Source organism: Cupressus sempervirens, chromosome 8, assembly GCF_028749045.1.
Source record: "Cupressus sempervirens isolate cs-2001-9-10 chromosome 8, ASM2874904v1, whole genome shotgun sequence".
In the NCBI taxonomy this organism is placed as follows: Eukaryota; Viridiplantae; Streptophyta; class Pinopsida; order Cupressales; family Cupressaceae; genus Cupressus; species Cupressus sempervirens.
Genome location: NC_143125.1, coordinates 261,329,914 through 261,342,509, shown reverse-complemented (window position 1 = coordinate 261,342,509; position 12,596 = coordinate 261,329,914). Strand labels below are relative to the sequence as shown.

The following is a 12,596-nucleotide window of genomic DNA, read 5'->3' as shown; positions in this document are numbered from 1 at the left end:
ATCATCTGAGGTTTGAGTGATTCTTACAATTTAAGTTTCTTTCCTCAAGGAGTCAAGTGCAACATTTAGGGCTCATGTTCATCTGTGACTATTGCATTTTCTTTTCACCACACAATGGCTGGGTGAGGGCATGGATTCTTCACGCCTGCAATCTGCATTGAGGGCTTTTTTATCAGTTTTTTTTATTCAAGAGAAATTGAGATTTTTTAAAAGTGGGCTTTTTTATTGGTTTTTTTCTCCAACAAAAATTGTGGTTTCTACAGTTTTCTTTTAAGAACTGCAAGTTTTTTTTGTGTTATTTTCATCAAAAAAAATTGTGGGTCTTGCTTCTGGTGCAAAGGAAGGATCTTCTGTTCTTGCAATGGGTTTTCCAACGTTGCAATACCACATGACAATGGTTTTCATGACCAGTGGACGGTTTGCACTTTTTCCCCAAAAAAATTGTGAAACTGATCTGTGAAAGTTTTTCTCGTTGTTTTTCCCAAAAATTATAGTTTTCTTTGTCATAGGATTGCTACTTTTTTATTTGTATGAATATGAAATCATGGGTTTTTACTGTTTTTTCCTCAAAACAAGGGTTTTTGTCGATTTTTTCACAAAATTGTGTGTGATCTTTGCATTGCATCGAAGGATTGATGATATTTCCACAACACAATGGTGCTGTTATATAGCAGCTTTTTTCGATGTTTCGGAGTTTTTTGCTGATTTTTGTAATGTATCCAATTTTAGAAGGTGACATTAATAAAATAGATTTTTATTAAGTTGTCAAAAAATAATAGAATATTTAAATGAAGACTAAATATTAATTAGTTATTAAATAAAATGAAAATTTCAATGTCATAAAATGTCACATTAAAGTTCTCCAATATAATTACATTGGCCCAGTCAGCTTGATGTTCTAGATGTTTTTTGGAGTTATTAACAAAGAGGTTGGATAGAGGAGATCAGAATGCCTTTATTTATTATTTCTGGAGACGAAAACCTTCAAACATACTACAGAAGAGAGTGACAAAAACCTAGCCCTTCCTAAGGGGTGGATTGGTGACAGTCTACATCCGTAAAAAATTGTGATGTGTCTTGTAGAGTGTGGAGACAAATTTGATAACTGCTTGAAACAATTAAAAATATATATTTTGAATAACATAAGAATGGGCAGCGTTATTTTATGAAAGTATTTTAATTTTTGGTTGAAGATACTTTATTCATCAGAAATTTAGATATCAACAAATATTTATGGCTGTATGAACTATAATATCATCGGCCAATTAGTTGAAGCCAAATCCATATGGTTGGGATACCAACGCATCTTCAACTTTCCTGGGTGTTTTCAAAATCAACTATCATACTACATTTTAATCTTTTCTGTTGTCGCAGCTGAAATGTTTTCTGGAGAGTTTCTAAAGTTATAATTGACTCGATTAGTTGCAATATAAACATCATTTCCTTCAAAGAGAAAACATACAGAGCAGAATATTCTCTTAATGGACATTGTCATTTATTTCTGAGTATTATTGTTACCGAAGAGGTCAATACATATTGTATCTAGATATTTAATTACCAGTGCAATTTGTTATTGTTCTTTTATTGGATGTAAGGAGTTTTAGGCTACATGTAAGCTAATTGTGAATGTTCTTTGGGAATATATTACAAATCTCTGGCAATAATTAGCAAGGATCTTTTCAATTTTTCATCAACAAAAAACAGACTTATTTATGAGAGAATCTGATCTCAGTCTCTGGATGAAGGCAGGAAAGGCTAGATTACCCAACATAAGTTTGGAAGACACTCAAATTGTTCATGTACTTGGTCATGTCCAGAAGTATTGCAGAAAGTGGCTGATCAGAAGTCCAACCAGAGATGGTCTCCGCAACACACTCATGTTGCAAAGTGTTCTCAAGAGGAGTCATCCTTCTATGCATTATCAACCAAATGACCTGCAGATTATGTCCAGTCTTCAGTAGGGTTGTTAGTAGAATGACCATTAAGGGCGGGGGTTATAATAATTATGTAGTGTTTCTATAATGGTCATTCAGTTAGGATCTTTCATTATTGTACTTTATTCTTAATTAGAATGTTTCTTTTTGGTCTTCTGTTTCTGTCTCAGAAACTTTGCATGTTTCTATAATGGTCATTCTCTTGTCAATTATCAGTGGCTCCTAGTGATTTAACATTCACTTAGGCTGCTGCATGATACCCCAATGCCTTATCTTTATCTTTCTGCACAGTGATGATTCCATGTAGTTTCTTTTTGTTAACTCAATAATCCTAGATAAACTGACTTAGCCTAAGCCTGAGGTCATCAACCTCTGAACTGAGCCATTGCGCTTTTACTTTTCCCCTCTTTCAAGATATTAATTTGCAATCCTATTTTCCAGTTAATTTTATAGTTACATATCAATTTCCTTCTGTCTCTTTGTTAAAAATTCAACCTCTCACACCATTTGTCTAGCTATCTCTTTTTTTTTCAAAAGTACATCAAACTGGTGCAGCATACCTTTATGCCACCCAATCACATGTCATACTCAGATCAAACGTTTGGATCATCTTCCAAAGCCATGATTAAAAACAAAGAAAAACAACCACCTGCAATCAGACTACATCCTGTCGGGAAAATAGATGTGAAACTAACCAATGGTAACTCGCATATGGAGTCAACCAAGATTTTAATCAAGCAGAAATAAACATCCAGAACTTCATGGACATCATACTTGGGAAAAATGCTTATAAAACCTGGATATTGTGATGTTTTATTAACAAGCCATCCTTTAAGAGTTCATTTGCACTAAAATGATAACTTAGTCCTTTAAGAGTTCTGCCTCATTAAAATTAACTTGCATTGTGCATAGTACACTGAAATTGTTTAATTAGGGCATATATTATCATAATAGATTAGTTGTAAAGTCAACAGTATCAACAGCTAAACAGGTAACATTATTCTAAAATACAGTCCTTTGTATTGTGTTTGGTTGTCTGAAAACATACCACAATAGCAGCATATGGGGCCAGTGAAAATACATCGCCAAGTTTTTCTACTATGTGATTCTCAGTGCCTCTTTTATCAATAAAACAGCGCACCAGAACAGCAATACCTATTCCCCATTCAAGCACAAGCTGCCATTTAAAAGATGGCATCAGAAATATGGAAATCCTAAGAAAGAAAGAAATTTCCTAGTTAGTACAAATAAATATCTCTTATGAACTACTACTTAAAATTTGAAATTGATGGATTTTGTTCTTACCCATGTGAGGCTAGTAGCCATAAGTGAGACAAATGTTGCGTAGTTCTTCTTCCCAACACAGTTATTCAACCACTGCAATAAAAACAGATAGCATCCATTGAAATAAAACTAGCCTCTAGGTTTAAAAAAATATGCTCAAACTACTTTTTAAATATTAGAAATCAAACATCACAATAAATGCATAAAAAAGAAAAAGAGGACCACTATTTCTGATGGAAATTGATCAAAATGTTGGCATGATATTACTATCACATTAAAACACAAAAATATTGTTACAGTCATTCAGTACCACACACCCGACAGTGATGATCGAAACCATCCACGCATTTGTCACAACTTCTACAGTGTTTACTAAACTTTCGTACCTGCATAACACAGAATAATTAGCAAAAGGTGCTCCAAGGCTACACAGACTAGTGGAAAAATGTCGAAGGCATCACAAAGCTCTGTTAGAAGAAAAGAAGCTCCAACTCACAGCATTCAAGGATCCTGATTATAAGAAGGAATCGTTGATCATTTATTTATTTTCGATATATTGAATTGCTATGTAATTATATTATGATGTAAGAGAAATATAAATGTGAGGTAGCATGCTTTTAACCATTGGTATTTGTCAAAAACTTTCCTATTATAATACATATCAATATGAACAAATCGTGGCAATGACTGTCTCTTTCAACAGCGTAACATAAAAGGTTGACAACAAACACTCATGAAGAATGAATCATAAGAAATTGACTCGAGGGAGAAGTATGTTACATGCAGAACAACAGACATATACACATATTGCTTGAATGACTGATTTCACAGTTCAGCAGAACACATCAACCAATTCAGTTGCAAATCAATGTCTGCATAGTGCATACCACTGCTCATAGGAAGCCATGACGTACAATAAATAAATATTTCAGTTTTCCATGATTATTATATACAGATTACGATTATGAAGCAATTTCCATCAGGGAATGGCAATCGGTAATATAAGACAGCGGAATCAGATTTAATAAATTTGCAACATTACAGTTTCCTACAAGTCTTTCATGCAGAGTGATATTGCAAAACCACAATCTAAACATAAGTCTCCAGATGTAGAGAGGCATTTCACAGGATTGCTGGAATTGTTTAGTCATAAGCATTTATAGAAGGGTTGATCAACCTTTTTGACCCACATAACATGTATATCAAGCAATCAACAATGCAATATTAGATACATAATTATTAATGAATGATATTTCCCACTGAATATATCACATCATCAAACTCTGAAAAAATTCTACATTCAATTACTATATACATTATACCTCTGCATTGCACAATGTGCAAAACAAAGCATCCTCTTCTATCACATGTTGCTGTTGAACACCTTCATTTTGGCAGCTATCATCTCTAAAAAGCCACCCACAAAGCAAGCATCCAACAACACTGAGGAAACAATATTCAGAATTCTTCTTCCCACAGTCTCCAGCACCTGCCAACTTCATGTTTCCAGCTTCTGAGGATAAAGTTTTTTTTTCTGATTGAATGGCTAAAGGGCTTCCAACGGAGGATGAAAATGCTGGAGATTGCTTAGCCCCACCTTGGCCTAGATTCATCACTCCAGGACTTGGCGAAAAGCCTTGCTTTGTCTTATCTGGAGAACAGGATGTGTGACCAAAATTTGATAAAATACCAGGATCTGCTGGATCAATCGCAGTGCATCGAACATATAGAAGAAATACCGCCAGTGCCTGAAAAAAACAAATTGGTAATCAGGCTATGTCTATAGAAAACTAGAGCGTCTTAGTGAACATATGACAAAAGATGGGTAAAAGGATTTATGAAGAGAGTCAAAATAGTAGACCATAGTAGTGTAAACTGCCATAGCTGCATACTCCAGCACATCATTGCCTAAAAAGGGTGCAAAAAAGGCATAGAAGGCAACTACCAGCAAAAAGAACACTGTGATAGCTACAACCTGAACAAAAAATAAATCGCAGTCAGATATTTGATCAAATCCTCAAAGAAATACTAATATCTCTTGAATGTAACGATATGAAAACAATCATAAAACTATAACACATTTTAGTTTGCAAGGACTCACATGATGACCAAAATAAACGTAAAATATGATGAACCATTATTTCCAAAGACTATAGTTATATATAATATTTATGACCGCAACTGCATGATGACAAATACCATACACAATGTTAAACCAACTTGACAAAGCCCTTTTTCTTCACCAACGGCAAGAAAAGAAGTTAAAAACAGTAGGCAAACAGGGTTTACATGCCACCAATGAAGTAGCTGTCAAACATTTGACAAATTCACACCATCCATTTCAAATGAGAGTAATGCCAAAAATGATAAACTACAGCAAGAGTCGCTTTTCCTTTTCCCATCATCATTTTATAGTCTTACGATTGATAAAGAGATCAGCAGAGACTTCTAGTTATCTATTTTATGTAAAATGGAGTTCACTATTCATCCATGTGTACTAGTTTATGCTGGAAGGAGTAACATGGCTCAGGTTGAGTAAGAACATGAATCCCCCAACAGGATTCACAATGATCTAAAAACTCACAACAGACTTGCTGAAAAAAAATCTATTTTGATCTCTCTCTAAAGTATAGGATGTTATGCATGGGAGAAGAAAGATTATCTTTGTACATCTATAAGCTCTTCTAACCGGCAATCACCTTTCATGGCCAGAAGCAATGTAACAAAATTAATACAAAACCTCGAGCAACACCTAAATGTGATACTTAGAAAGGAATTGGACATTACAGTCTATGTACTAAACATAAAGTTGAATGTGTATTCATACTTTTCCATGCTTGTGCAGAAATGAAACCCCAATTTCTGCTCAAATGCAGCTTCCGAGTTCCACTTGGATTGCAAAACAAAGGCAAGCTTCTTTTTCTGCCCAAATGTGTATTCATCTCCTTGTGTCTGACAATATTCAGCATGGTCTCAAACAGCTTGTCTTCATGGTGATGCAGCTTGAAACCCAGAAACCCTTCTTAGGATGAATGTCTTGTACCTCCCCTTCTTAAAATGGTAAAAATGGTCATTCATGTGAAATAAAGTTGGTAATAATTACCATATTATGAAAGTCTAGTTAAGCCAGACAATCCAAGCAGAGAGTTCACTGATGGAGAACATAAGGCAAATTTAGAGGGCAAGATGATCAATTATCATGGATGGGTAGACTGATGTTTGAATCAGGACTGATGTTTCAATCAGGCTCAGAAAATTATCAATATTATTGTCATATGAGCTGCTGATTTTTATTTTCTTAGAGCTATTGATCAACAAGGGAGGTAGAAGGATGCAGACTTCCAATTTCATATTTTGAAAGAAATTGTAAACGAGGTTAGGTCTCAAATATCATACAAGAGGTTAATGATTCACAATGTAACACAGGCACTGGGAGATGTCAGGACATTGGGATGGGAAAAATGGGCTTCAATTTGGGGACAGTGGTGGGTGGGGGGTCAAGGGAGGGGGAGTTCTGTAATATACTGTACATGTAGTACTTGAAATGCTAGTTATGAAATGATATATAATAGTATAAGAAGTAAGAACTAATAATACCAAATACATGAACATAGCAAAATTGCAACATAGTAACATACCCAATATAGAATACTTGAACATTGAAGTTTCCATTTTGAACACTGAATATCGAAATCGGAAAAACTAATTAAAAATTCAAATTCTTTTTCCCATGTTCACACCAGTTGGCAACAGGGGACGGTCGATGGACATCATAAGTTGATTAGATTAGAGATTAAGTACAGGTGAATTGCTGCCCCGTTGACATGGTGTGAGGTACTAATATATTCTATTCGGTTTGGCTCTCATATTAGAAAATACTCTTAAGTGAATCCTTCATAAAAGAAGATTGTATAGTGTAGCCCCACCTTCTAGATATTTTACTATGTTCATTGACATTCAACTACATTGCATGTGAAGTTTTTCAATAATTAACATCTTTCAATTTTGGAAGTGCATTTTAACATACAACATGTCTTGGAAGGCCCTTTAATGTTCAAAGTTGTTAGTCCCAGACTACATCATTCCATATCTTGTATCAATTTCTAATTAAAATATCCAAGAAGGATTCCTTGCACCCTAAGTCAATAGATTCTTAGTTCTGTAACTGGACGATTCATTTGTGCCAATTAAAGATCCTTATGGGGCAGCCTTTGCATATTTTTGAACACCAAGACAATATATTATAAAAGCTGAAGCTACTCAACTGATTCTCCTGTGCGACAAATAAACAGTAGTCGCATATATATTCATATCATGTGAAATGAAAGGATGCTCATACAGTGTTGTTCTGTGGTGAAGGGACTTACCATTACTGGAAAGTTAGGAACAACTATTCCCAATAGGTGACAGAAAACCACTGAATTTGTATCTGTGAGAACCTCTTTGATGACCTATCTATTTCTTGGCTTCTTCTCTGAGCATATAGGGCATAGGATTGGATCAGATGGAGGACCGCAGTGAGCAAAGCAATCCATAAATCAACTCATCAGTACAAAGAATTCAGCGCTATAATAATCCACACTAGATCCTCTTCAGAACTCTTGGGCACCTCTACGCATCATAATGTGTTCTAAGTTAAAGAGATTACGTTCAAGCTTCAGTTGGTAGCAAATCTGTCAGGTCTCAATGGCTAAACATAATGAGAATCATAAGCCTTGGCAAAGTGAGCAATGTACTGTGCTTCTTTTTTGACCATCCACTTCAGTTGCTTTAAGTGCCAAATAAGGTAAGTTTGACAAGCGTTTGAGTACATATAAAAATGCTTCAGTTAATATTCCTTGTCCAATGCCGGAAGTGAGATTAAAAGGTCTCTTGCAGCCAACTCAATCAAGAATATGGTTGATAAGGCATGGGTAAAGGCTGTGAACCTTAGGGCCCGTTTGGTTGCAAGCGTAGGAATTGAGAATTAGAATAGAAAATTTGAATGAGAATGGAGAATGAAGAATAGGAATGGAAAAATGCAATCCAATCTTGTTTATCCCTTGTTTGGTTATGCAAGCTTAAATTGGAATAGGGTTAACTTGCAATTGGCGCCATTTGAAAATATTTCTGAAGATGCAATTGGCGCCATTGGAAAATCGCTGAAATATTTGAAAATATTGAAAACAGAGTTCCAGCGCTCACCCCAGGTCAAAGCAGATTTGAAAATTTAATCAAATTTCAGAAAGTTAAAATGAATGCAAGAATAGCAATTCCAATTACAGGTATTTTTTGGAATGGACAAAAGCTCGTTTTGGGGCTAAAATGAGAATACGTATTCATATTCCCTATTCCTATTCCACGCACCAAACAAAGAATACAAATCATATTCTAATTTCCTATTCCTATTCCGGTTGTATTCCAGCAACCAAACGGGCCCTTTAGGGAATTTAAATGATTCTGTGTAATTCATTCTTGTTTATGTGAGCATAAACACACATTTATGCTAAATTTTGAAGTAACATGTAGCATAGCTGTCGCAGCAGTAATTTTGAATTGCATTGATGGAAAATAATACATTTTAAATCGAGAACTGGGTACTTGATGAATAACTTGTGTGCATTGTCAGCTATATCTGTAAAAATAGGGAAAAATCAGTTACTAATTTCTGTGATGAGATTTGAAAGAAGAACACATTTAGCTTGTTCTCTGATATATAATTGGAGTACCTACACCTTTAATTAGAGAATCTGTGGCAATCTGCCATATGCCACAACAATTTGAATGCAAATATTGACGTCATTGTTGAAATATATTACTGAATGAAAAATCATTGTGACAACTCATTGAAAATAGAGGTCTACAACATCCGTGAAGAATAACAACTTCATTCAACCAATAGACCTACTCTCTTTTTACCACACAATTAATTTATTGAAACAAAACATATTACTGAATGAAAAATCATTCTGACAACTCGTTGAAAATAGAGGTCTACAACATCCTTGAAGAATAACAGCATCATTCAACCAATAGACCTACTCTCTTTTTACCACACAATTAATTAATTGAAATTGTGCCAGCGCCAATGAATACAACAAACTATCATGTACTTTCTAAGTATGTCTTTGATATAATTGGTACCAAAATAGACACTCTGCCCTGGCTACTTAGAGACAAGTTGACAACTCATAACATAAGAATAAAATTCAAATTTAAACATAAATCAAATCATAAAGGGTATCTATATTTTATATTGAACTGTGCAACCGCTCAGATGAAACTCTAAATGAATTAGAGAGAGCCCTGACTGAAGCATTATAAAATTTCGCCGAGGTACAGAAATCAGTCACTGAAGAAATGGAAATCCATAGCCAAAATGTGTTTTACCCTAACTAGAAGCATATAAACATTTTTGCTTCTTAATCAATCACAAGGAGAAATATGGAAAGAAAATACTCGTACAAACACCCCATACATCTACCAGATGAGGTCAACAAACACATCATGCAGGCACCAAAAAGTTAAGCTACCATGAATATGCATTGGGAGCCAACTTGGCTCAAGTCTAATGTTACCAATGGAAATATTTTTCCCTGACCCCTTGAAACAAATTATAACACGAGCCCATAGTTACACTTAAGCTTAATCATGAATGCAAAATTAGAAAAAAGACCGAACCACGTGGCCTTAGTAGCACGAAGGTAACCCTCACTGATGCAAGGTAAACATAACTGACGCAGAAGAGACATTAAATCAAGCAGCGAAAACCACAATAAAAGTGAAGGAAGCACCAAGTGTACCTCTGTTCTATCCTAAACAAAAATAGGCAGACATTGCCACTTACTCACTTTCCCCAAGGTAGCAGTTTTTTCATTCAGTACATTTTTTTCCAGTGAACCCAATACAGCAGTTATTGCGAAATGACTATACAGGGGCCAAAATGCCCCTGATAAGACACTTTTGTTTGTATTCTTCAAATAAATTAAAATCCACAAAAGCATTGTACTTTGATTTTAAAACTAATTAATAAATGCAAATAAATTGTCTAATCACTTGCATTTTGGCTGCATAGACATTGCCCAGATATTGAACATCAGGAAGGAACTCCAACATATGCAATCGCAGTAAGCTCCCGGGATTTATCATTGCACGAAGTCCCAGGTCAAATTTCACCGACTCCGCAGAAGTAGATTCATAGAGTTCTCTTAATTTCTTAAATATTACGAACAGATTTACACCTGCCGGTAAACTGCTTTAAAAGCATACGCCACCAGCTAGTATGTTTCATCATATGCAACTTGACAAACCTAGTCCACGTTCTGTAATCAAATGGAAAGGAGCAATTGAGTCAAAAACATTTCCTCTTGAAAGAAATAAAATGGCCGTGCATCCTGTGTGCAGTTGCCCTACATGATTTCCCATCAGGGCTTATAAAGATATAAGAAACTTAAGTCCGTTAGGCTACGCCCTAGTGGGCTCAATATTTTAATACAAAACTTGAGCCTTTTGGGCTGCGTTCCGGTGTTTATGGCAGAGGCAACGCCATGCAAATGACCAAGGTTCGAACCCTGCAGACAGCTTAAAGCCCCATGTATCTAACTGAACCAGACGTTTGACCTGCACCTAAATTTTGGAATTTAGAGAAAAAAAAATGCAAACAAAAAACCACCGCATAGCTGCTTCTAATTCTTCTCCTGCAGTCAACGCTTAAAATTTCACCTACATTGCTTCTAAACGGGCAAAATTTCATCAGCGTCGTCTAAACATCAAACAAAATCGTTCAATTCACATAGATTTTTGCCCTGACAGACACAACACTTCAATTTCAAGATTCATCACCTGTGCAGGCGCAAGATTTGAGCCGGCTTCTAGTTACGAACCCCAAATTAGACCCAAAACCAAAAAGGAAAAAGTAAAAAAGAAGGAAAAAGAAGAAAGATTCAACGCCTTAAAAAAATTACAAAAGCACGGAGCAGCACCTGAAAAGTATGGGCGGGAAGCTGCCAGCCATGGCGGCGAACCATCTGGCCTCCGCTGACATGCAAAACTTGCACGCTCTTCAATCTTTCACAGCGAACGCTTCAGAAGCTCGTTTTTCCTTTTTCTTGCCCGACGCAGTGAAGTTGGGGCTTAAAAGTCCTCCGGATGTCCTACGGGAAGGAGGGCTGTACCGTTTGTCGTAGGGTTTGTGCAGTGCAAAACATAAAAGCAGAAAGCACGGATCCCTACCAACCAAAATACCGAACACTGCAGAGCCACTTCACTCTGCAGCTCTACAGCTGTCGGTATAAAACTACATGTTGACGAAGAATCGGTGGAGCCCAAACCAAAGCACAAAATTCGTCGACCCTGACAGCAATTCAGGGAAGCGGTCTTTCCCATTGCTGTTTTTCGCCACGTCTGAATGTGGGGGAGGAATATTCTTGCCACGTCGGACTACGGCACTCGTTTCTTTTTCGTTGGGGATGTTCCTCTTTTGGGTAAACGGATGTGGAGATTAAACCGATGTTAATTATGCTTGTGTTATTTGTGTGGGGGAGGGAGGGTTCTGTTAGTGGATTTGGTTTGAGGTTGGTTACGGAATGACTAAGGGATTATTTAGTACGTTGAGCTTTCTTGGGAGTTCGTGCACTTCCAAAGGTGGGGCTAGAAAAAGTTGAAGTGAGAGGATGTCGTTTTGGGGAGAATTTTATCTTCTTTTAGTTGGGTGTGGGGATATTTGTTGTAATTGTAAGGTTGTGTTTTTGGGTGGATAGTTGATTTATTGGAATGTAAAAGCTCTTTTTTATGTTGGTAAAGTTGAAGGGGTCACATTTTATTTTTATTTTTGATGGAGGTCATCCTCAAATAAGAGTTGTAGGTATTCGATACGGGTCCATGTGTGTCAAAAACCTCTTCAGCTAAGAGTCATGAACTAATGAGCATCCATGTTACCAAATTTACTTGAGGCACGATTCTAGCATCATCCCTTATGATGTCTTCGAGCCTTGCACTCAACAAGACTTGATCCCTGATGGGCTTTTTGTGAACCATTCAACTTCACCAGTTGTAATGACCCGTACCAATAGGCCACTAAACAAACTCTAGATTTAACACACTGCTAAAATATATTGCTGAAATAAAAAAAATAATAGTGCCAATGTATTCATTCAATGAAAACCAAATATTTTTACAAATGATGTGGAAAATTTCAGCACCAAAACATTATGACATGACACATTATAGAGAAACCCTAACTGGCTGTATACAATTGAGAACTTTTTGCAACTATAGATTGAAAAGAAGAACCTGGATTGATCAAATACTGGAGACTGACTGTTGAAGATGATATGGTGAAAGTGCAACTCCAACTGAAACTCCAAATCAGTAATTAAGCACAAATGAAAGGACTAAAAT

General features: G+C 36.0%; 1 protein-coding gene across 1 annotated transcript in view; it reads right to left on the bottom strand.

The window, feature by feature from the left end:
• LOC149542460 (protein S-acyltransferase 21-like) overlaps nucleotides 1-11,307 on the bottom strand; it is a 43,597-nt gene extending 32,290 nt beyond the window's left edge. Inside the window, exons 1-6 of the mRNA XM_089797400.1 lie at nucleotides 11,180-11,307; nucleotides 5,080-5,193; nucleotides 4,541-4,966; nucleotides 3,536-3,604; nucleotides 3,240-3,311; nucleotides 2,983-3,111 (exon numbers count right to left, since the gene is read on the bottom strand). Coding sequence (XP_089653526.1) covers nucleotides 2,983-3,111; nucleotides 3,240-3,311; nucleotides 3,536-3,604; nucleotides 4,541-4,966; nucleotides 5,080-5,193; nucleotides 11,180-11,224 — 855 coding nt within the window. The 5' untranslated portion in view covers nucleotides 11,225-11,307. The remainder of the gene's footprint in view (nucleotides 1-2,982; nucleotides 3,112-3,239; nucleotides 3,312-3,535; nucleotides 3,605-4,540; nucleotides 4,967-5,079; nucleotides 5,194-11,179) is intronic.
• Between the last annotated feature and the right edge of the window lie 1,289 nt (nucleotides 11,308-12,596).